The sequence below is a fragment of the Fusarium graminearum genome, chromosome 3 (genome assembly GCF_000240135.3).
Source record: "Fusarium graminearum PH-1 chromosome 3, whole genome shotgun sequence".
Classification (NCBI taxonomy): domain Eukaryota; kingdom Fungi; phylum Ascomycota; class Sordariomycetes; order Hypocreales; family Nectriaceae; genus Fusarium; species Fusarium graminearum.
In genome coordinates, this window is record NC_026476.1 from 295,267 (window position 1) to 318,885 (window position 23,619).

The following is a 23,619-nucleotide window of genomic DNA, read 5'->3' on the forward strand; positions in this document are numbered from 1 at the left end:
TTTTCAATCTTGGCCCTTCATGTGCACATCAGACCTATCGCTTCGTTGGTCTTTTTGGAGCATCATCGAACTATCAGATATTTGTTTTCACCTCTCGGTTTATTTGCGCCAGAGACAAGTATGCCGAGATTAGAATCCTGCTTGCTACCTCGCTATGCGTTCGCAAACTCCCGTTACTTGACATGTCGTTGGTTCCACAGTCGACTATGTGACAATGCAATTCCCTAGTAAGGGCTATCATCTGTAGCATTGTATGCTTAAACACAATAAGCAGTACAGATATGGCTTCCCCAACGGGTAGTGTACCCCGGCCGAGGACAACTCGAGGTTTTTCATTTGTGTGGTCTTTGGAGCTAACTGTTGGGTTCTGGCTCTCTTCACCGTGGCGCAACATAGGCTCAGGAAGGTTGTTCTCGCTTGCTGTTGAACCTGAATCTATGGAAGCAATCGCGCTGCTGCAGAGATCGATGAGCCTCTCCAGGGCATGTAGGACGTCCAAGAGTATCGAGCGATCGATAGAGCAGATGGAGCACTTGAGTACTCCGCGTGCCAAGGGTTTGAACTGCTCATACAAAATCAAGATGCTATCGACTGCAGTTTCGCGGCTTGGTAGTACGGTTTGCTGGATTATATGTTGACCAACTTCGCCACAAACACAATCGTCGGCCATTGTTTATATTCCAGTGTATGATTCTGACGGTTTTGCACTGGGTGAATAAGTGAATAGAGAAAATAAAGCCCCATTTCTAGACCAGCACGATCAGCAAGAACTAAGAGCTCTAAACTTCTGCCTATTTTTATATATTAATAGCACTGCAGAAAGTTTCTTACCCCTGGTTAAGGAGACATGGAAAAAAGACCCGCTTTTAGGTATTGTATTCTAGCGGTGAACTGAACTTTAACTTGAGGCCTGTGAAAATTAAAGGTAATTTAAGGATGCAGGTTATGCATAGGAATGCCGTATTTATAGTGAAAGAAAGATGTAGGGGTACTTATTATATAACCGCTGAGGTTATAACACTTAGGGGTAGCTTAAGTTTCAAAGTGCTAATTAAGTAAGTAAAGTATAATATAAATCTATAAAATATACCTTTAAGGGAAGGATAAGATTATTAAGTGAAAAAAAACTTATAATATTTCTTTAATAAGTATTAAAGTTATTTTTATTTGTTTTATTTTTAATTAAATATACTAAAAACTCTCCCCTTTTAAATCCCTAGATATGACGGGTGAGGTTTCTAAGGGATAAACTAATCCATACTGGGTTTATGTTGGCAGATGCGTAGGGCGTTATCACTGAGCAGTTGCGGAGTGTCACGTCTCTTAATAGTGAATAGAGCGGGTTAGGCGTATTCAGGTAAAGAAGTCTTATTGATAGCTGGTGAGCTAACTATACCAACTAGTGCTAACTAAGTGTATATATACTTGGGATTATGCAGGTCGAACGTGGTCGGTTCGACTGTGTTCGTCATGCGAGTCGAATGGTGTGCGTTCGACTCGCTACAGGGTAGCTATCTTGCTATTGGATGGAATCTGTGGAGTGTGTATCTCACGTGCGTCAGACTTGTAGGGTCGTAACACTAGAGAAGATGTGCTAAGGGCTAATGAGTCCGCGTCATCCCCTAGCCGCAGAAGTGATAGACGAAATCCATCAAGAGTTAGGGATCCTTAAGAAACAGAGGCTCTATGATAAACTAGCGGTTTAAAACTACTACTAGAAAGTATTTATTAACAGCTATAAGGCATAAATGACAAGCGCGAAGAGTCCTTGCAAGAATATTTGGAGCAAAAATATAATCAGAAGCTACAGGAAAAGCTCAATGGCCAGGTTCAGAGGCTTAAGCGTAAACTTGTAGAAATGAACAAACAGGGCTCGAAACTACACTCTATGATTAAGGAATGTTAGCGCATTTCTAGTCTACATTCTTAAGTAGGGCTTCCATCAGAATCAGGGTGCAATCGCCTAAGTGAGCTGCAGTAAAATAGCTGGTCCGCACAATGATTATTTGCAACCAAGCATATCTGACCACATCATGCCATGTCGAGAACATTAACTCCAATCGTATGGCGCGTGTATGACGAGCCAGTTTCAGCTTCATCACAATAGGAATAAAAATTACTAAGATCATTATATCCGTCGCGATGTTGCCAACTGCAAGAGGTATTACAAGGCTTGGCCATCTTTAATTATAATACATAACTGATAAATACACAGTACACAGTACAGCTTCGTGCAGATATGGATCGCACCAGTAACTCGGCATCCGATATCGTCCATGCAGACATTCCAATCCAGACGGTAGTGACACGACACACAAGCGGAGACTACAACTTTGATCATTTCAGTCACTGGACGAAGTCGATCTGATTGATATTGGATGCCACATGTATCATAGATATGGCCTATGCTGACAGCCACAACTATGGAGATTACAAATTTCTTTATATAGCTTAGATTGCGACGAAACCTTTGAAGGTAACGACCAAGGATGGTATCGAACTTGTCAGGTTCGATGATCTGGTTAAACAAACTAGAACACTTAAAGAAAGATTTTTTGGGATAAGATCTAGGATTCATCCGAGAGAAAAGAAAGATGCAGATAGACACAAATATATCACATTGCGCAGTACCCCCACCAACGGCTTCTCAGGTCATATTGGTCGAACTTTATGATATTTCTGCTTATCTCATGGACTAAAATGTTAGTTTCCATTTCTTGGTAGAAATGTCCTTCCCAAACTGAATACGTAATCCGTGAGGAAATCGGACAGATTTTAATGAATTGATCCTCAATAGACGGATTTTAGTTTGTATTTTTGACGACAATCTAGAACCCCGGAGATCTAGAGATCTAGAGATAATATTAGGGATAATGCCCTTTCATAGGATCCTTTGCTGCTCCTAGCATATCATCTTTTGTTTATGGACGAGATCATGGATCTATTGGTGAATCATGCCGGGAACCTTCTTCTCATGGGCGATAAACACACTACGAATGTTGCTGAAGCTTCGTTTGGCGACTCGTCCTACTTATTCCGGGAAAATGACTACGCCATCGTGCTGACGGCGTGATCTGAGACAAACTACGCCAGCCCCTGATCCTGTGAGACGCCACTTACATATAATGGTAAGCTTACAATTTGAGGCTGAGGAGAAAAGGGAGATAAAATTCAATAGTATTTGGGATGGTGGTACAACTGTGACATGTGATGCTGGCAAGTGAGACACTAGTTCAATAGTTCTAATTCTGGACCGTGGTGGCTTGTTCACCCCTACGCATAGCAGCCGAACTTCCGGATTTTAGCGGATGATTACAATAGAATAAATACCCAGGGACCAGCATGAGCTATGCCCGCTTACTCGGAACTTTTCAACAAACATGATGAAGTTGTATTTTCTGACAACTGTTGTGGCATCGCTCGCCAATGCAGCGGCTGCGCCCAAGTACGAATTTCCGGTTTGCGTTGTCGGCGCCGGTGTAAGCGGTCTCACAGCTGCAAAGGCACTTGAGGACAAAGGCTACAAGACGGTCATTTTTGAGAAACGCGATACTGTGGGTGGAAAGTGTCAGTCTCATTACGAAGAGTATGTCCAGCATTCCTCTTGCGAAACTATCAATTAATCCAGGTAGCGGCCAGTACTTTCCTCTTGGCGCTGTGCTTTTCACAGGGAGTCCAAGCTATGCCCAAACTTACGCGTTTGTCAAGTCTTCCGGTGTCGCGTTTGATGAGTTCGATCCCGCATTTGGCTATGACTACAACCCCAAGACTGGTGCTGCGGCTTTGATGCAGCCTCCGTCGCCTGCTACTGCGCAGGCTTTGCAAGAAGAGCTAAAGCGATATACTGAAGTATGGCAGAACAAGTTTGCTCCATATGCTGTTCCCGGCTATAAGGTGAGTGCATCAATGATCACGTGTTGTGCTACAGTATTGACCTTGGCTTCTAGAATGGTGTCCCGAAAGAATTCATGGTTCCTGGACAGGACTGGCTTCTTGCAAACAAGTTTCCAATTATAGCTTCAGTCATCAACCGCAGCGCTGGTAACTATGGATACGGTGACTATACTCAAGTTCCAGCAGTAAGTTACTACCCCGCCTTTACCTCCCCAGCTGCAAGGTTCACACCACTTACAGCTTTACTACTTACAATTCTACGCGCCCGATATTGTTGGAAGCTTCATCGGCGTGATCCAGCCCTACAAAACAGGTAATTCCCAACCTTCTAAAGTGGAATATCGCAGCGATGGCTAACTTTGCAGACTTTTACAAAGTCCTGAAGCGATTAGCTCGTAATTTAAAAGGACCAGTGCATCTGAATACGAGAATCGAGCGCATCGGTATGTCAGCTATCGCCCGCATGAGGTCCGAGTTAACACATATAGAACGAACGTCGAAGCCAAGCATCCAATACCGTGCTGCTGGAAGCAAGGAAATCAAGACACAGCTTTGCTCCGATGTTATCCTCGCATTCCCTCCCACATCTGATGCCCTCAAAGAGTCCGGCCTATCTCTCTCACGCGCAGAGAAAACTCTCTTTTCTCAAGTCGACGTCAACGGCTACTTCTCATCAGCCGTTCGCATGAGCCACCTTGGCCACAATCTCAGTGTTTCGCAAGAACTTCCAAGCCCACTTGTTCCATTCAAGGCCGAAGGCCAACCTGTATATCTGACACCATTGCATGCGAACTCTGATATCGTCAACGTTTACTCAGTAGACGATCCTGCCCACCCAAACGCTGCCAGTGTCAAGAAGCATCTTGTCCAAGACTTAAGCAAGATCAACAGAGACTTGCAAAAGGTTAACGCTAAGAGTGTTGCATTGGATGCTGCAGATATCCGTGCGTTTAGTGGAAAAATTCCCTACTTTCCCCATGTTAGTCCGGATTCGTTGGCAGGTGGTTGGTACACGAAGTTTAATAGTATTCAAGGGAAAGAACGGACCTACTTCACTTCTGGATTGAATAGCTTTGAGCTTGTGGAGTACACCATTCGGGCTGCGAGGGATTTAGTGAAGACGCACTTCTAAGCATGAGTGAATTGGGTTGTATTACAGTGCATACCTTGTTTCTTTAGATAGTCTAGTATGTTCAGCTTTCGTCAGAGTGATTCAAGGTTCATGAAGTATAACTGCACTAGTTTATATAACAGCGCTTACTATATTGCGTTATATGTTTCCGTACTTATAGCCCTTGTTTTACTATTGATTCTGTCGCTCAATAATTATCAAAGCTAAACCCAGAGCCAAACCAGGGCTTGATTTATAATCTGCCTACACTAACCTAACTTCAGTTTCTTCTACACCATTGAACCAATCGTCCTTGTATGGTTGAAACAGCCCAATACGCTGGAACGTCCCATTGTCGTTCTTACGTAGCATCAGCCCCTCTTCAACTGTAAGCTGCAAACAGAAGACTTTATCGGTAGCCTCATCGTCAAAGTCAAACATTCCTAAAGCCACAAAAGTCTCCAGGTCCTTGCTGAGGTTACTTCCGTTGACGTGTTTGCGTCCAAGTAGAACTGCGTGGCGAAAAGTGGCTTTTGGCTTCTGAAACTGCCGTCGTATAGAGTCGAGGAGGTCGAGAGATGGGGTTTCGGGAAGGACAAAAGCCTCTTGGACATGCCCCAAGATCTGTAACTCACAGGACGGCATATGGAGTTTATCAGCTCCACAGCATGTGTCTACCGTCCAGATGTCAGAACCTTGCTGCTTGGGCCTTGCCAACAACACCCCACTCTGATCCTTTATCTTCATCCTTCGAAATTGCCTAAGTAGTACAAGCATAACAGTACCTTGGATGGCAGCCCAAGACCAAGATGGAGCCCTGATAACAGGGGCGGGTGCGAATCTAGTTGGCTTAGGCCTCGTTGCCGAGCCGAGTGATTTCGTCACTCTGTACGCTGGCCGCCACAGCAAACAGCGGATGAGATCGCACTCCCACATTCCAGCCAGGTACCTTGACCCCAAAGCTTCGGATATTGGCGCTGCGATAGATGCAAGGGCAGCAAAGACATCATGAGGGTTAGACAACTGACGTTTAGAAAAGTCCACAACAACAGCATCCCAATACTCCAGTAGTCGATCCTTTCTCAGCTGTGGATCTCCATCAGTAGCATTGAGGAGTCCATAGAGCGATACCGTGCTGTCTTTGTGGTAAATATAGTCTTCTGAGTGGGAGGTACTTCGGCAAATGAAGAAGAGTTGCTCTTCGCCGAAGACGACAACTCTACGGCTCAGCCTTCTTTCCTGACAACACCACCCGCGAGTTTGAGTGATCCCATAGTCTCTAGACCTGAACAGACCAACACGAACGGTTCCTGATCCACTATCAGCAAGGGGAAACTCGCAACAAGGCGCAAGTTGTTTGTATTGATTGGTGATGAAGGAGTTCCGAGCATCGGCGGATCTTCCTGCGATGATGGTGAGGGCTGCATTGCCATAGACCCGAGCCATGAGTTTCGACTCGCGTTCCCAATCTTGCTTGTCACCTTGAACGATGCACAGAGCATCAATCCAGATATATCGGAAGCCCAGCTGTCGCGACAGACCTAATGTCTCACGATGTGCCGCCACGAGTCGAGACTCATCGATACCCTTCAGCATTTCATTCATTGTGTGGTTATTGAGAGTGAAGGTGTCTGTAGCAGGGCCCCAGCAATAAGACAAGGCAACAAATTCCTCCTTCATGTCGGGGCCAGTGACAATGAGTCGTGGACGGTCACCTTTGTTGCCTATGTCGATAACCCTTGTAGGCATCTCGTACCTACCTTCAAACTTGCAGGTTGGATGGGATCTTGTACATTTCTCGAGGAAATTCTGGGTCAAGGTTATATAGGAATCAGGGTCATATTCTGCTGTGCAGATCCTTCCAGGTGTTCGCGAACCCGACGCATCGCCATCTTTCCTATTTAAATGTAAGTAATAGTTGGATATTTCTCACTGTCATGGAATTCACTTTACCCATAAACGGCTAGGCTGACGTAAGTGAGACCATGGCTGCTTTCCCTGACTGAGGTGATGGGATTATATCTCCCACACGACACAATAATCCATGGCTGTGACAGTGTGGGGCTGAAGTCAGTAAAATGCACATATATCCATATCCCTGGCTCAAACTTGGTCACGCCTTCCGGAACTTGGTCTCTGAGGACAGATTCGATCTCAGAGCTTGCCCACTCATGATTGAAGCCTCTCCAGCAAAGATGGCAGAAATCGCATCCATCTTCTGCGCTTTTCTTCAGTGATGCAAGATTTGGATGGAACTTTAGATAGAAGCGGTCCTGCGTGATAGTAAACGTGCGGCAGAATGCGCATCGAGACATGGCAATTTAATTTCCTAGGGAGTGATGAAGATGAGATCCATCGTGCATATGTAGCGGGGATGACTGAAAATACTTGTACATAGAGTCACATGACCCCGCCGTAAGGCGACTGCCCTCAAGATGCATCGCGAATTGCATCCAAGCAAGGACCGGGACTTTTGCGTCGTCGGCTGCAAGATGATCAATGACGGCGTCGTTGATGGATGCACTGCAGCGCTGAGTCGTCCGTACGGCGGCACTAACCTGATGGTAAACCACATAATGGCCGCGCGAGGCCATGATGCAGGTGGTCAAGGAAATAAAATAAGAGTCGGAATAAAAACCAAAGAACTTGACCATTGTTAAACTGAACGTTTGAAATGATGGGGTTGTTGTGGCGCACAGCACGTCGCTGGTACAAACCCAATCAAATCCAAAATATGTCTAAAGATTCCACGAGTTGGAATGCTTCTCCCGCGTTGACTCACTGTAATATTATCCCTCCCTTGATTATAGTGATATCTCTTCCCCATCCCCGCAATCGCATCGAGAATTTGTAAAACCTATTTTCCAAGTAAATCCCGACACCTACTCACTTTCCAGCCATGAAACTTACAACCATCCTCATCGCCTATTTTGCGCATCTAGTATCCACCCGAATGTCCAAGACCCGACAACAATCCGCCTCATGCTACGATCGATTCGATGCGATAAAGGACGCGAAAGCTGCGGGATGTGCCAAGATCAGTACCTATCTCATGAGTGGCACATTGTGTAACCCATACGGCTGTGATTGCGAATGGGGATGCATTGACAGTGATGGGTACAACGATGAATGGATCCCGTATAAGTGTCCTAATGGATTTGGGGTATGTTACATGCTACACCTTTATGATTGGGATCTTCTGACACGGAATTGATGTAGAGCGATGTGTGTTCTGATTAGCTATTGTGTTTCGTGTATATGGGTGTATATTCGCAGGATAGCTTTCGCCTCCTGAAAGCAATAACAATCATTATCGACTGGAATCTTTTGCGGAGAAGATGACAGATCCCCCGCATTCGTTAGGCGACATCTTCTCTCTGCGAGGGATATACTGTGCGACAGTTGTCTTATATTAACCTCCAAGGAATTCCGATGTCTCACGAGCTTGCTCTCGTAACCTTCCATCCACAATCGAAACCGCTGCGAAATTGTGTTTCTCAAAAGGAGTGGGGATCAGGGCAAAGGACACTCTCATGTCCGTCTTATGCCCAAGCGCGCCAGTCACAAGCTAAAACTGAAGTACCGTGGTAAACGTATTTACTTGATCGGCTAGCTGGCAGGTGGAATAGCATTTTGGTGCCTACGCCAGGAGAAACACGAGCCTAGATGCTGTGAGGTAGATCCATATGTTCTCCGTCACGTTCACGAACCGAAGGGCTACCAGGGTCGTTGCTGTGCAACTATACATGATAGTCTATCGCTGATATAGTCCGGCACGCTTTCCCTGCTCGTTCTGTTTGTACTACATCGAGGCCAAGCGAAAATGGCTGAAATGAAGATCAGAGCCAAAGCGATCTCGGAGACCGGGCGAGAGGGGTCTAAAGATATGACATGTTGCTGCTACTGTTACACTCATATCTCTGCAAAGATTGAATGAGTAATACATTTAAATTTTATGACATGTTGCTGCATTGGCACTATTGTATTTCATCATTAGAGTATCATTTCGCTGCCAGCTTGAATAGTCAGAAAGCCCAGTCAATGCAAAAGTTTCAACGCCGCGAATTAATGCCATGGACAAAATAAGTTTTATGGTTATTAGCAAATTCAATACGCAACCTCTACTCTATGGAAGGAAATACATTCGGTCCGAAGAAATGTGACTCGGAAAGGGGAAACCATCGGGCAAAAACCCCTTGATCGTCGCGTATTCCAACCTCGCAACCCCAGCCCCCATTCTATCACCGTAATTTCCATCCAGTAAAAAGCACAAGAATACCACAGTTTAAAAGTTGTGGAGGTAGTCGCCAAAGAGAAGCTTGAGCATGCCCAAGTCGATGCTGGGAAAGAAGCCATTGGCAAACTTGAGAGCAGCCTGGCCTAGCTTGGACTTGAGACCTTCAACAAAGCGCCACTAAGATGTGTCAGAAATACTTCACGACTAGGAGCAGAGTGCCAGATTCACTAACCTGGTAAGCTTCGTTCTTCTTGTTGTGGAAGGCCAACCATCGCTTGGTCTTCTCCTTGTTCTGGCCATACTGGAAAGAATCATCAACAATGATGGTCAAGTCATCTCCAGGAGCCCTCTTGCTCTTCAGAGCTTCGAGATAGCTCTTCTGGATGAAGATGACGCTCTCCTCATTGCCTGTGGTGCTGCTGTCAGTATAACTTATCACAGCCTCATTGACTCTATACTAACTCTGGTCTTTGTTGAAGAAGGGAACAGTGTAGTACTGCTCAGAGTAGTTGGTAAGGCTCTTAGACCACTCAACCTTGACCTCAACAGCGGTAAGCTGATCAGCAGGAATGAAGATCTTGTTTCCCTTTTCAACAACCATGGTGACTGATTTGCGAGAGTTGGAGATTTTTATGAAAGAAGTTTGAAGAATTGAGTTCAAGGACTTGGATCTGGAGTTGTAGTTGTGAGTGTGATGAGAAAGCGAGAGAGGGACATCAGGGAAACCTCGTGAGTTTATATAGACATTCTTCTTTGCCTAGAATCTCTATTTGGCATCATTCAACTCTGCTCTGAGTACCTCAGTGACCAAAGTGAACCATGGCCCGACCGTTGCGTGAGGGTATCACAATGTGACGAGTCCCCTGTGCATCCGAAATTCAATATCACAATCCATGATGAAGCTATCAACTGGCGGTGAGCAGCTCATGGCTAGCTGATCTTCATCCGAAGACGTAATGTGGAATGGCAAAACGGTCAAGCTCATACGATATTCCAGCTTCGTTTGTTTTCTGAGGCTGGCTGATCTATTCCGAAAGGCCAAGTCAATACATCAACCTCTATGCAATATACCTGTCTGTTTCACCACCGTTCACTAGTTTCAACGTCAAGATGTGATTATGGCGAGCAGTGCTTGGTACATCGTCCCGTTGGGCTAGCTTGGGGTCCATATCTACTATCACAGCTTTCCTACAAGATCGACGCAGTCTTGACATTACACCCTCGTAAAGTAACAGGTGCTAGTAAAGAGTGGCTTCTGCAGGGAACATTGTCACATACCTTGATTGGAATTAATATCATGAGGTGGCAAGGAGTTGATTTCTGTGGCTACCTGGCTGTGATAACGAAGTCTAGGATCTCCAGATGGGAGATAGTCTACTGCATCGCGCTTGTCCTGTCATCCTGTGGCTAGCTGACAGTCCATGGCGACATCATGCGCCATTCTTGATACACAGATGGTCCCGTAACGGGTAATTGAATCACATTGTGGCTTGCTGAACTGGATCTCGGCTTGGTTTCGAGGATCGTTGTAGGGGACCATTGACTAGGGTTGACCGTCACTCATCAAGCGAAGACAGCCATTACTTGGCAATTTCCCAAAACATTAGGCGTAGCAAATACTTCACACCTCGCTTCAAAAATATTCAATATCGTTCAATCCAGACCAACTGATGGACTTGAGGTCCCCGCTAGACGACGATCGAGTGCTCGGTCGTTTGCGGGGTCGTGGAGCGATCCAGACCTGAACCCATGTCCCAATGTCTCACTCAAATTGGAATTCGGTGCATCGTGACAAGCCACCTCCAAGGCGAAGGCTAGCTGGCTTGAGACATTGGTCTAAGGTTTTGCTAGTTTGGAATTGGAAGCCTTGGCGAGAAAATGGGAACAGGTAAGTCAACTACTTGACAGTATCGCGACATGTGAGGAGAAGTCGTATAAACACGAAGTAAATTCTGCTCTTTGACACGTATTCTCAACCACATCTCATCACGCGATTCATTTTACTATTCCAATACTCTTTGAGACCTTTTCTCATTATTGCATCAATCATGTACTTTGCAGAGCACAGGTTCTTGGGAGACTCGGTGGATATCCATCAGTCTTCAGCGGAGGATCCAAAGAGTCCCAATGGACACACTGCGTCCACAATGCATCTTACCAACGGTCTTGCTGTATCTTATGGCGAAATCAATGGCCTCGCTGGAGATTACTTTGGCTTGGACAAGCCCATCTCATCTGAACCCAACCATGAGCAGATGAAGAAGATGTTCCGTCGCTGGTTCGATATGCTTGACTTCTCTCCCGCCGGAAAACTCAAGGCAGAGGCTATCAGGAAAGAACTTAACAGCACCAACGAAAAGGCTCTAGCTGTTATGAGCGCCAATTCGGACAATGCCGCCGATGAGCTTGCAGCTGTATACAAGAACAACCCTCTTGACATTACTCATCTTGAAGATGTTTCCAAGGATATGAGGTGGGCCATTGGCTCTACCTTTATGCAACTTCTCGAGGGCAATGTTGATCATTTTGCCGCTGAAGCTCGGGCTACCTATGACGCAGGCCATGCCGTCGCTCTTGAGTTAGCTGCAGAGGGTCATCTAGACATTGCTCTTGCTGTCAATGGCTTCGCAGACCATTTCTTGGAAGACTCTTTTGCTGCTGGGCACATTCGTGTTCCACGTCGTGAAATCGCAGAAATCGCCAAAACCAATCCGATTTCAATCCCAAGCTTCTCCAAGATCATAAACGCTTCTTCCAATGTAAGTCTGCTCAAATATCACTCTTCTCTACACATAATAACTAATCATTTCCCCCCAGGTCATGCACAACGAAGACGGCGAGCTTGGTCTCTGGCTCGAAAGCCCATCCGGCGAAAAGTGGAAATCTTTTGGAGACGGTAGACTTCCTGGCAAAGACAACTCTTCGAACGCAACGACAACCAACCTTGATCAATGCCTCAAAGCTGTGAAGCAGTCGATCGCAGAAGTCCATGATGCCTACAACAATAAAAAGGTTATACAGCCATCTGAGTTTGCGGCATGGCATCATGCTCCCATCATTGCCAAGGTCTCTGAACATCCACAGAATCACGCACCCCTCCTCAAGGTCCAGGAAGGTCAGCTAATGCGAAGGGTCGGAGGTGTATCATCTAGTAACTACAAATTGACTAGAGATTTGGGAGAATGGGTGGAATTCTGGACGGAGAACTTTGCTCAAGTTGAGGATCAGGTCAAATTGATGATATCCAAGGTTTGGGGCCGGGCTTTTGGATGATTGACTTGTTTTGTCTCTTCCTTATTACTCGAGTCAAGCTGAAAAGGTTTACTTTGCTTATATGTTACATTACCCTGTGATCGTTCCCATTCAGCCCTAGTGACTGAACAAGACTACTGCATACCTACTTGATTGTAATTTTAGTGACATGAATCAGGACGTCTCTCCACCAGCAAACTTCAGCAATCTCTATCTAAGCTTATTATCTGACTCAATAAAGATACGTCGCTCCTTATAGTTCTCTCTATCTTTAATAATCTTATCTATTTTCCCTTTTAGCCTTTTATTAATCTTTTAGCCTTCTTTTTAATATTCCTTAAATAGCTGTAAAATAATATATATCTAATAGTAGATTATATTACTATTCTTTTAATATCTTTATCTTATTAATTTTATATTAAGAAAATTCTTTCTTTATATTATATTATAAATAATTTAATATTATTTTTATTAATATAAGCCTTAATATAATTATATAGTAAATATTATAATTAATATTAAGATATTAAAAGATATTATTATAGCTAAGGTTTATAATACTTAAAAGATTTAATTACAGCTTTTTATTTTATATAAACTGCTCTATATACTATATATTTATTAGTTATATATTGCAATTAAAGATAGCCAAGCATTAATATACCTCTTGCATAGTGCATTAGACCTCTCTCCCTGCTAGCTTTATTATATCTTATGTGAGTGCTATATCTAGCACCTATTTATTTCCTACTGGTTAAGGAGGAATACTGAAATTCTAAATTACGCCAATTTTCTCCAAAAAGTCAAGCTAACTTTTGCTTCTATGCCCTGTAAAGTGGATGTGTATACGGACTTTCCTCCACGTATCCGTTCCAAGTTTTCTTTCGGCGTAGGCAAAGAAGCAGTATAAGATTGAGTGTATTTCTCTGTTAAACCATACTAAGAGATAAAGTCCAAGTCTTGCCGAAGAATTCGATGCTCTGCAAATACCACAAGCCATTCCCTCAGTTGGTATATCCATGCACTAATGATCTAAAAGGTGTGAAGGTAGTCACCGATGAAGGAGTTGCCAAGCTTCATGACCTGATCAGCAATCTCCCCAGCGCCAAAGGCCTTGGCCAAGTTCTTGGCTGCCTCACTAAGCCTGCCCTGGATAGTGACAACCATGAAGCGGTGCTGTCAAGGTTAGTAAATACTTCCAAAATGAGACACGATAAAAATACCTGGTAGGGCTTGTTGTCCTTGTCGTGGAGGGCCACCCAGCGGCCATCTCCATTCTTGTTCTTCTGGCCATACTGGAAACGATCGCTGATTTCAACGACCCAGCAGTCTAGCAAAACATTTAGCAGATGCATCGCAAGAAGTCACTGGGTACTTACTGCCCTCCTGGCGTGCACCAGGAAGCTTTCCGATGAACTCGCCACTGTTGGCGTCCTTGTAGTAGCGATCCTGAATGAACATCAGGACATCTACACCGCCCTTGGACTGGTTGTGGGCATTGACGAGATAGTAGCGGGCGGTGCGAGTGCGAAGGGACTGGGACCATGAGATTTCCAAGGCATTCACCTCTGCCTCTGGGGTGTAGGCAGGAACAGAGATGATATCACCTTTGGTGGGGATGGACATTGTGAAGTTGGATAAAGGTTGTTGAGGTAGGATATGTTTAGAAGTGTGTATGAAGTTGTTGTGATGGTGAAGGTTGAAGAAGAGTGGGAGGCCTTGAGGTTTAAATGTTTGCCGTGGTCGAGATCAAAATCTCATATCTCTCTTTGCATTTCCATGCGAAGCTTGAACATTGATCGTCAACAGTTGACATAAACACAGCTGAATAGAAACTGAGAAACTGATGACCTGACATGTCTCACATGTCCAATAGTCCAAAAAACTACCACTCGATAGTGTTGTTACTACTGGAATGTTGCAGATCGACATAGCGATGTCCGTGGAGGCTGCCCACTCTAGGCCGTTGCAAATCTCAACGTGCGTATGTAACTGGCCCGATTTGTCACAACAGTCCCAATCCTACGTTGAACCTTTCATTTCCGAGACATACTATATCCTTCGGGGTATTTGGGGCTGGCTGAGAAACACAGCTCGCCACGAGAAAATGTGGCGTTGATGAACTGATGGCCTAGGCCTAGATCCCTGCATGTCTCGGCCCGCGCCAATAGTGTCCGAGCCCCAGCGGCTAGAATTAGTTGTAGATTATCTAGCTAATGAACCATTCAACGGTATATGCAATAAAACCATTTATCACACCTCTACACCCTGTATCGTGGCTGGCTGTTATTTCAGAGATCTTCTGGGTGTGATGTCTCGCGTACGCAGACGCGAAACCGTTGAGGTAACCTCGCGCAATGATATTGGCAGTCTTTGCACGACATCATGCCAGTTTGGAATGAAGGATGGTCGATTACGCAAGCATCATGTGTTGTCAGAAGATGGGACCCTGACTGGTATTGTTCACAGCGACCTTGTATGTGGCCATACAGCATGTAGACAATTGTGTTTCTTTTGTAGTAAAAACGATATTACGAATACCCTGTAGTCACCTTGCGTAAACTCTAGGTTAGAGTACAAGGCTCCGAGAACCAAAAACATCGCACAGACACAGTGGCACATGCATGATGCAATGATGTCTTACTTCCGAAGTGATTAGCAGACACAAAGGTGAAAGTGCAACCCATAGCCATTGGACGCCATAAGAAAAGGATAATACTTCCTTTTTGGGCATCTTCAGCTTCCTTCAAAACGAGGGCAGTACTATCCGGGCATCACAAGAACACACCAGAACTTCAACATCCAATGTTCGTTTCAGCTACACGCGTACATCTCGAACCTGGCTGTTCTAAGTTTTCTTCACGTCGGAACTCAATGTTACACAACCACATACCAGGCGCTCGATATGTGATAGAGGCTGCATGTAATTTTGATCAGCAGCCTGAAAGTGTTGCCACAAAGTTATAAGTAGAATAGTACGCCACATTAAGATATTTTCCATTTCCACTTATGGATAAGATATTGGATCTCGGCGCTGCTGAACAAGGGAGACTTCGGAGGAGGATACTAAACAGGAAAAAACTCTTCTAAAAAGGATGTTTGGAGAGATTAGGACGCGTAGAGGTTCGTGTTGTGGCAAATTGTTCCCTTTATCATAACATTAGGGACTTCAAGATATGGAAATGTCGTTTCAATGAGGGCAGAATGTAGATATAAGATCGCGTCTGTCTGCCTCAAAAATATCCAGCATCACTCATCTCATTCACAGCCCTTCAATACAATCTACTCAATACAACTCAACTTGCAACGATGTGCTCAATCTTGAGAGCCTCCAACCGTCCTGCTTCATGGACTCTGGACCAGCCAGACTCTTTCGTTGAGACTGAAGAATTTGTTAACTCATGCGAGTTTCGCACTTCCAACATCACCACCTCTGAGTTCTCTTCCACCGGCTTCCAGAAAGTCTCTGAGACTTCTACCGAGAACATTGAACTCGCTCTTTCTGGTGCTAGTATCTTACCTGACGCCAACATGACCCACTGTAAGTCTAAGTATCACTACCTCCCACCTCGATTATTAATTCTTCCGTCCCAAGCCATCGTCAAGATCGAGGCGCGCTTCGAGAACAACGTGACAGGTGTTTCTGTTCAGAAGTTCAGCACTGGACTGCTTGTCAATCCTGATCTTGTTGTCACCGGAAGTGAAGCTGTCTTTGATGACGAGTACCATCTTGGCACTGCTAAGCAGGTTACTTGTTATCTTGGCTATCGCAGCCGTGGATCTTCTGACAGCCAGCGACGATATGGTCAACGTGTTGTGTTCTCTGCCGATTGGGCTGAGGATTCTGGCAGACGTTCTCGGGATATCGCTTTCATTCAGCTCGCTCAGGCTCCCGCTGAGGCAGCTCCCGTCCAGGGTCAGTCAGCTCATGATTTTGTGTTTTGAGGCTTAGCTAACAACTGACTACAGAAGAGCCTGTCGAGCAAGTTCCTGCCCCTGTTGCCGCTCCGACCGAATATGTCAGCGACGAGACCCAAGTCCCCGAACCCATTGCTCAACCTGAGCCCGAGCCAGTTGTTGAACAAGTCGAAGCTCCAGCTCCTGTTTGTGTAGAGCCTGTTGTCGAGGAGCCCAAGTTCGATTTCCCTGCTCCCGCAGTCGAACCTGTCTCCGAGCCTGCTTCTGAGAAAGACTACGTCGAAGTCCAAGTCGTCGATGAGACACCCGATACCTCCGTCGCTGAAGAGACCGATCCTTTCTACGAGACCATCAAGACCATCTCACAGATTGACACCAAGACTCTGAACATTGAGTCGTCACTCATTGACGATGTTGGCCAATTTGTTAGCGTCGCTGCCGGAGCTCTCGTCCACCACGTCACCGGAGCAGAGGCCATCATGAGTGGCAAGTCAACCAAGCTCGCTGGTATTTCTGAGCGTGCCCTTCTTGCAGAGGCATCTCTCCAAGCTGTCCTCGCCATTGAGCAATCTGATGAACTTGACTATATTATCGCAAACATGAAGCAGAACTGGACTGCCAACGCCCCACAAGTCGACCAACTTTCTGTCCTTCTTGCACCTTACCTGTCTGAAGCTGCCCGATGTATCATCGAGTACTACCAGGAAGATGACATCGCACAGGCTGCTACAGCCAAGTCTTCCAAGCGCCGAAACCTTGGTCTCCGACAGTTCCCTACTCAGGAGAACACCAAGGCATTTGTCAAGGGTATCTTTGGACCTACCCTTCTTCTCTCTGGTCGACAAGATGTCTTCTCCTCTCTTGGTCCTGTTCTTCGAAGTGCCGTCTCTGCTGTTGAACAGATTGTATGCGAGGCTGGAAAGACTGCTGTGTCTGAGGTCACACCCAAGCTTCTTGAAAAGTACAAGGGAGCTGCCCCCGCACCTGGTGATGTCCAAGCCACTCGTGTCCTCGTCGAGCGCGCCATCATGGCAGATGTTGCCTACCAGGCCCTTTCAACCCTTTCCCAGGAGAAGCTTCAGGCTCTCAAGGTCATTCCTCTCGATAATGAGATTCCCCAATGCGATAATGTCTTTGACTTGATCAAGTACATCATTCAGATGATCGGCCCTGTTTGTCTTCATGATGCCAAGCAGGCTATTCACAAGTTCTTTCCTCTTCTTCTGGATCCTGTCAACACAGTCAAACCCACTGTGGTCGCTCCCATGAAGACTGGCAGCAGCAAGCTTGCTCTTCGCGATTTCCTTAGTAGCAAGAAGGGCTCTGTCAAGACTATTTAAGCAACGGTATGGAAACGTTTCAAGTTTGTATGGTTTGATGAATCTGAACGATGATGTGATGGAACGTCAAAGGGAAGGGGACCCACCGTAAAAACTACCACTGTTTGACCTGATATTGGAGATGGAGATGCGCATCGGGAGGAAGTGAGGGTAATAGTCTGGCTTACAACGGATCCGGCCGCACCCGGAAATTTCCCTTTGTCCGTGTATTTCTGTTTTAGTATTGTATTTTTGTAGCTACAGTTTGTCACTAATTAATTGGACTTTTGTTCTCTCATGCTTTCCCTTTCTGACCTTTGTCTACCGTCTGCATCCTTTTGCAGTAACATCCAGCATTGTATTCATATATTATAGCCAGAACATGTTGTAGGAGACTGTCTTCCATGTCTCATCATTTTTTAATACCCCAACCATGCTAAATATCAGAGTTCACTTGCCTGTTATCAGCTTCATGTCTCCATTTTGCCCCAAACTTCCATTGGACAGCCAAGCTCAGCATAGCAAGAGCCTACACCGCGACACAGACAGTAAAGGCCAATCCAACACCAATAGAGTTGATCATGGGCATAATAAAACTCGTGCCTCCCGCAGCGAATAAGCACCTGGCGAGGTTCAGACTGGCGCTGGCTGCAGCGCTGCGGTCGCTATACACGTCAACTAGGTATGTCATGACCACTGACTGTGTGGAGACAGCAGTCCAGCCTGTAATAAATGTCGAGACAATTGGCACGGCGATGTGAACCTTATTAGGATATTGAATAGTCCAGCCGAAGAGCATGATTGATGCACATTGGAGGAGAGAGAATAATGGGACGAGGCGTAGACGCGCCGTCTCGAGTGGGAAGTCTCTTTCTCTCGCTTTCTGCACATCAAGGGTTTCAACGTCCGCATCTGGATTGCCCTGTGCAGGCTGAGTCTCATACCGGGCCTTGACGCGACGGTAATCCATATTGAGTATTTTCCCTGTAACAAGAGTACCAACCATGGAGCCCACGCCATTCGCGATGAAGGTCAACCCAATATGAGTCTCGCTTAGGCCATATTTGTCTTCGAATAGACTAGACATAGCGGTGATGCTCATCTGCCAAACCGCGTAATAGACTGCGAGAAATACGATAATGGGGGCCGCCTGCTTGCTGATCAGGATGCGAAAGGGTCCTGTGATATCGATGGTCTTCTTCTCAATAGGTACTGTGGTGTCTTCGTTTTGGTTCCGTTTCGTTCTGGTGGTCTTCTGGTAGAAAAACAAGGGATACTTGGATATGACCTGCGTAGGTGTCCGACTCCCATTACCGACAATGGACCTCAGCGTCTCGGGTAAAAGGAGAATCAGGCACAGCAAGAAGATGCCGCTGTAGATGACCAGAAACCAGAATATAGATCTCCAACCGAGAGATCCAGCTAGAGCGCCGCCAATGATTGGTCCTACTGCCACAGGCACCAAAAGCCCAGCCTGGAAGATACCCATGAGTCCACCACGGTTGTCTCGGGTTGTAATATCTCCGATGACGCCGGAACCGATGGCGATCGTACTGGCACTGCCGGTGCTCTGAATGCATCTCAGCACAATCATAGTAGCGTAATTCTTGGCCTCTGCTAGACCAATACATGCTCCCAAGAAGACGACAAAGGTGAGCGAGTATGCCACCCGGCGCCCTTTGACATCTGATATAGGGCCCCAGAGGCTGGGAGCTAGCCCTTGAAAAATGAGGTAGGAAGTAACCGTGAGATTGATCAATTCGACAGAGACGTCCAGATCATGAGCAATAGTCGGAAGGGCGGGAAAGTAGATGTTTGAAGCAAAGCCTGAGACTATGATCATGTTAACAAGATGGTCGAATTGGGAATGACAGAGTACTTGCATGTCGCGGCGACAGAGACAAGAGTAACGATCAAGGCTGTTTGGCGTTTGTCGAAGATGCTATACGGCTCTCCATTGTTGGGTGATGGAGAACTGACGGGAGTTTTGGGTCTAGTTGATGATTCTTTAAAATTTGGAGTGGTAAGGATGGGTGGGTTCTCGTTCGCTTTATCTGCCTCCAAATTTTTGCCAGGCTTGGAATGCATTGTTCACGGTTCAATCAGAAATGATGTAATGAGGAAGAATAGGAATAGGTAATTATCAGCAATAGATTGAGCTCACATGCCCTTTTGGAGACCCATGCTATAAATAATATATGACTACAGGGTAAAGAATGGACCACCGGAGTTCGGAGTTGAGCAAGTACAGGGAAATGGGCTTGTCACTCAGCTCCGAGGTCCGAAGACCAATGGTCACCAAGTTTTCACAACCCATGGGGCATTTCTGTCGCTGATTCACTCATCTCAATTGTCTTGCTATCAACACGTGCCTTTTTTTCATCACCCACATGGACTTACCTTACCAGCATGTGAGATGAACCAGACTTCGCCATCATGTACACAAGCTTTCAGTTACGAGATACACCAATCTATCTTGAATCACGACATTAACTGAGGGTTTCAATTGGATTTGATACTGCTATGGTCATAGGTGCTTGAAGCTAAGTAGGAGAATTTGGGCAATATTGATCTGTTGATGAATGTTGACAGCAATTCGCTTTGGAGCACAACGACGCGCTTCAATAATGCCGGACTACTATTGTTCCGATCATGAACGCGTCATGCATTTCTCCACTTTAATCTTTTGGCGACTGTCTTACCTCTAGCTCAACTCCTTTTGTTGAAGCAGATGCCACGTACCAAGTCATCAAGATACTCAACATCTCGGCAGAAAGCTTGTCAGCCCTGCTCGTCAGCCAAGGCGAAATGTGACCGAAGACCAGAAATATGCGGGCGATGTGCACTCCGCGGCTTAACATGCAACTACCCAACAGCGGAAGCCAGAGATGGACACGAAACAAGCTTGTTTGATGAGACACAAATGGATTACTCGATGCCAACGCCTGATATAGCTGTCGATAGTCATCAACAAACGCCAAACGCAAGCCTTTTATCTGTAGAAAGCATAGCTGGGAATACTCCCACAAGCTCATTTTTAACCCCCTTGCCAACGATTCCGTTAAGTAGGACAAGTCATGGAAAAGAAGCAGAAGTCCTAGACTTTTCAAGTCTCGCGCTTGTGTGTCCAATTAACAGCGACGACATCAAAAATCGCTGGCTTAATTCGTATATCCCATTGCCCGGACAAACCGTCAAGGAATACTCCCCCAGCATAATGAAACTCGTCTCTCGCGTCCTCAAATCGTATGCGTCCATGATGGTTCGAGGGCGCGGTATTCCCCCTTTTATCCATGCGTCTCAAGTTACTACGGAGTTGATCACCCCACCTCTTTCGACATGTCTGAGTCTAGTTCGGATCTGCGAGCAATCACTCCCAGGGAGCACTGAAGTTGCTGTTGATGTCATACAACGAGAGATGAGCAACCTATATGAGAGACACGCAACATACGACGACATCAATCTGCTTGCGGCTTTTCAAGCACATCTGATTTACTCAATGGTACTGTTCTTTTATCTCACCCCTGGAGGTCCAGTCCTATTCCTGCGACAAGCCCTCATCAACCTTCAAGAAATTGCTTGCGCCTGTTCACGTCGAGGTCTGGTTTGTCTCTCCGAACAACAAGCGATCCGTCCAAGATGGGAAAATTGGATTGTGGCAGAAGCGAAACGACGGACACTATATACAATGTACTTTTTTGACAACGTTCTTTCGGCTCAAGATGGGTTTTCGATCTATCTGGGGACTGAGTTGACAGGCTTGCCCGCACCGTCAAGCAAGTCGCTGTGGCAGTCAGGTGTCCGGCATGAGTGGGAAAAGATCTACAATCTTAACCTTGTAGATTGGGCTGACAATTTGTTTCGGATCGATGAGCTGTGGCCTATTCCTCATGATCTCGATGAAGAAGGTGTGAATGAAAGGCGTAACAGAGTTGACAGATGGTTGGAGGGAGTGGATGAATACGGATCGATACTTTATACGGTAACAAGCTGCACTCATGGTGGATAAGATTTTCAATCACCTACAAACATGAATCTCCGTCAAGGTTGTCACCCAAAAACGGACTGTCTCAATCTACTCTCTGGCTTTGTTGTTGCGTCACATTCCCTTCCACGCCGAAACTCCTCACATTTCTGCCATTCTCTTCAACAAGACCATAACCAATCCTAGCCTCTCATTTCACGCCTAACTCGTGGAGTTCTGACGCCCTGGATGCGGCGATGATGGATGAAGGTTTCATATCACGCATTCTACCTTCTTCTCGATAGGCTTGTAACCGAAGTATAACGGCCGCCGTGGCTAGCGCGATACTTGCCGCGTATACCGCAAGTAATTGTACCTTATTGTATTCAAACACATTGGTGTATCGTTGTTTCTGGCAAGGATAGTTTGTCGACGGTCCACCTTTGGCTGCCCCGGACGGTTCACCATTTGAAGCCCATGATACCACATTGATGGAGGGTTCTGCCAATAGCGAAATTATCATGTTCTCGTACATTTGTACAATAGCCTCAGGCAAGTTCTTCACCAGGAGATAATCCAGTCTATCGATTAACGGAGTCAGCAGCAGCTTTGACTGTACATCATAACGGGGCATAGTTGTTGTCCTTTTGAAGATGCGTCGTAGGGCGTAACCGAGTGAATGATAAGCTCCAGTAAGACGATATTCACCAACGTCAGAAGGATAGACGTAGTTTTCTTCCGGAACTGCTTTCGTTCGATCGTTGAGTCTGCGGTCTGGGTCCATCTCTGAAGTGAGAGTCGTATTGACTACCTTTCTGAGATAGTCACGATTTTGAACCATGTGCGACTGCACACCGCCAATATAGTTGAATTGGATCGTATAGTCGACCTCATAATGCTCACAACCAAATATAACTGGAGTATAAGCTGTATGCCAGCCTTCAACGTCGTCCCAATTTGGCTGTGATTTCGAATAATTTTCGACAGTACAATAACCGATCCACATTATGGGCTCTGTTCTGAACGCACCCAGGTTCTTTGGGAATGGAGGCGACTGTTTCGGAAATCCTAAGTCATCAGAGGGTATTTGGGAGTCTCCATATTCGCCCAAGTCGTTCATGGCGTGATATACCATGTCACCGGAGGGTGCAAGTACGCTCGTATTGAAAGGTGGTGTTGATTGTCCAAGACTCTGGACTTTCGAGTCTATTCCGGATGCAAGCTTTTCACATTTGTAGCCAGGAGCGACAAAATTGAGAACATAAGAGCAGTCCCAACTGTTGGAACAGATGTCATCGCCTATGCCTTTCCGAACAAGTGGTTCGTTTGATAAAGCAACCCTCGACGCTATCATGTCCTGCCATTGCCGAGAGGGTCCAATCCAGTAGTCGAACTTACTGGGCTCAGCCAAAGTATCTATGTCACCTGCGTACGTTGAGTTCCATGCTGACACTGAGATAAGGTAAAGCCCAGCAATTCGCGTTCGATTGCGCCGATAAAACGACTTTACATTCGAAAAGTTCAAAGTCCGCACGTTTGGACATGTTCCATTGACAACCCTCGATCCAACCACAACAGATAGAGTTTCAGATGTCAACACCACAACTAACGGAGTGATCCAACAGTAAATGGCAATGAGAGTGCCTATCTTGGCTTTCTTGATGGATGACCAGGTTAATAAGGAGAAGATATCGGTGCCTGACGCCAAAAATCAAGGGTGGGGAGCTGAAATGCCGGAATAAGCAGCCGGTCCCGTATCACCTCGTACCATTCGATCCTGCGGGGAAAATGAACCACTTGAAGTGATTCAACAGCCACTTTCAATTGCTGCAATTTCTCGTGTGCATAAAGCACTACTTTATGTTTCATTTAGAACATAAGGTCCGTCTTCGAAACGAAAAGTGACAAACGATCATCTTGCCAG

The 23,619-nt window shown here is 45.8% G+C and overlaps 10 protein-coding genes across 10 annotated transcripts; 4 read left to right on the top strand and 6 right to left on the bottom strand.

Moving 5' to 3' along the window:
• Positions 1 to 224: 224 nt before the first annotated feature.
• On the bottom strand, positions 225 to 670 carry FGSG_04792 (uncharacterized protein; the record flags this gene model as incomplete). Its single annotated transcript, XM_011324936.1, has 2 exons — positions 225 to 256; positions 307 to 670. The coding sequence occupies 2 exons, from the start codon at positions 668 to 670 to the stop codon at positions 225 to 227; spliced, it is 396 nt and encodes a 131-aa protein (XP_011323238.1).
• Positions 671 to 3,380: 2,710 nt separating this feature from the next.
• On the top strand, positions 3,381 to 5,026 carry FGSG_04793 (uncharacterized protein; the record flags this gene model as incomplete). The annotated part of the gene is made up of 5 exons (XM_011324937.1): positions 3,381 to 3,567; positions 3,629 to 3,894; positions 3,948 to 4,079; positions 4,135 to 4,207; positions 4,302 to 5,026. The coding sequence occupies 5 exons, from the start codon at positions 3,381 to 3,383 to the stop codon at positions 5,024 to 5,026; spliced, it is 1,383 nt and encodes a 460-aa protein (XP_011323239.1).
• A 243-nt stretch (positions 5,027 to 5,269) lies between these two features.
• FGSG_04794 (uncharacterized protein) lies at positions 5,270 to 7,320 on the bottom strand (the record flags this gene model as incomplete). Its single annotated transcript, XM_011324938.1, has 2 exons — positions 5,270 to 6,902; positions 6,959 to 7,320. The coding sequence occupies 2 exons, from the start codon at positions 7,318 to 7,320 to the stop codon at positions 5,270 to 5,272; spliced, it is 1,995 nt and encodes a 664-aa protein (XP_011323240.1).
• Positions 7,321 to 9,290: 1,970 nt separating this feature from the next.
• On the bottom strand, positions 9,291 to 9,843 carry FGSG_04795 (uncharacterized protein; the record flags this gene model as incomplete). Its single annotated transcript, XM_011324939.1, has 3 exons — positions 9,291 to 9,419; positions 9,475 to 9,650; positions 9,705 to 9,843. The coding sequence occupies 3 exons, from the start codon at positions 9,841 to 9,843 to the stop codon at positions 9,291 to 9,293; spliced, it is 444 nt and encodes a 147-aa protein (XP_011323241.1).
• Positions 9,844 to 11,290: 1,447 nt separating this feature from the next.
• FGSG_04796 (uncharacterized protein) lies at positions 11,291 to 12,515 on the top strand (the record flags this gene model as incomplete). Its single annotated transcript, XM_011324940.1, has 2 exons — positions 11,291 to 12,001; positions 12,060 to 12,515. The coding sequence occupies 2 exons, from the start codon at positions 11,291 to 11,293 to the stop codon at positions 12,513 to 12,515; spliced, it is 1,167 nt and encodes a 388-aa protein (XP_011323242.1).
• A 1,011-nt stretch (positions 12,516 to 13,526) lies between these two features.
• FGSG_04797 (uncharacterized protein) lies at positions 13,527 to 14,120 on the bottom strand (the record flags this gene model as incomplete). Its single annotated transcript, XM_011324941.1, has 3 exons — positions 13,527 to 13,670; positions 13,718 to 13,824; positions 13,874 to 14,120. 3 exons carry the CDS (start codon positions 14,118 to 14,120, stop codon positions 13,527 to 13,529), a joined length of 498 nt encoding a protein of 165 aa, XP_011323243.1.
• Positions 14,121 to 15,803: 1,683 nt separating this feature from the next.
• FGSG_04798 (uncharacterized protein) lies at positions 15,804 to 17,752 on the top strand (the record flags this gene model as incomplete). Its single annotated transcript, XM_011324942.1, has 3 exons — positions 15,804 to 16,035; positions 16,090 to 16,410; positions 16,464 to 17,752. 3 exons carry the CDS (start codon positions 15,804 to 15,806, stop codon positions 17,750 to 17,752), a joined length of 1,842 nt encoding a protein of 613 aa, XP_011323244.1.
• A 508-nt stretch (positions 17,753 to 18,260) lies between these two features.
• FGSG_04799 (uncharacterized protein) lies at positions 18,261 to 19,574 on the bottom strand (the record flags this gene model as incomplete). The annotated part of the gene is made up of 1 exon (XM_011324943.1): positions 18,261 to 19,574. One exon carries the CDS (start codon positions 19,572 to 19,574, stop codon positions 18,261 to 18,263), a length of 1,314 nt encoding a protein of 437 aa, XP_011323245.1.
• Positions 19,575 to 20,654: 1,080 nt separating this feature from the next.
• On the top strand, positions 20,655 to 21,740 carry FGSG_12614 (uncharacterized protein; the record flags this gene model as incomplete). The annotated part of the gene is made up of 1 exon (XM_011324944.1): positions 20,655 to 21,740. The coding sequence occupies one exon, from the start codon at positions 20,655 to 20,657 to the stop codon at positions 21,738 to 21,740; it is 1,086 nt and encodes a 361-aa protein (XP_011323246.1).
• A 166-nt stretch (positions 21,741 to 21,906) lies between these two features.
• FGSG_04800 (uncharacterized protein) lies at positions 21,907 to 23,239 on the bottom strand (the record flags this gene model as incomplete). Its single annotated transcript, XM_011324945.1, has 2 exons — positions 21,907 to 23,147; positions 23,206 to 23,239. 2 exons carry the CDS (start codon positions 23,237 to 23,239, stop codon positions 21,907 to 21,909), a joined length of 1,275 nt encoding a protein of 424 aa, XP_011323247.1.
• Between the last annotated feature and the right edge of the window lie 380 nt (positions 23,240 to 23,619).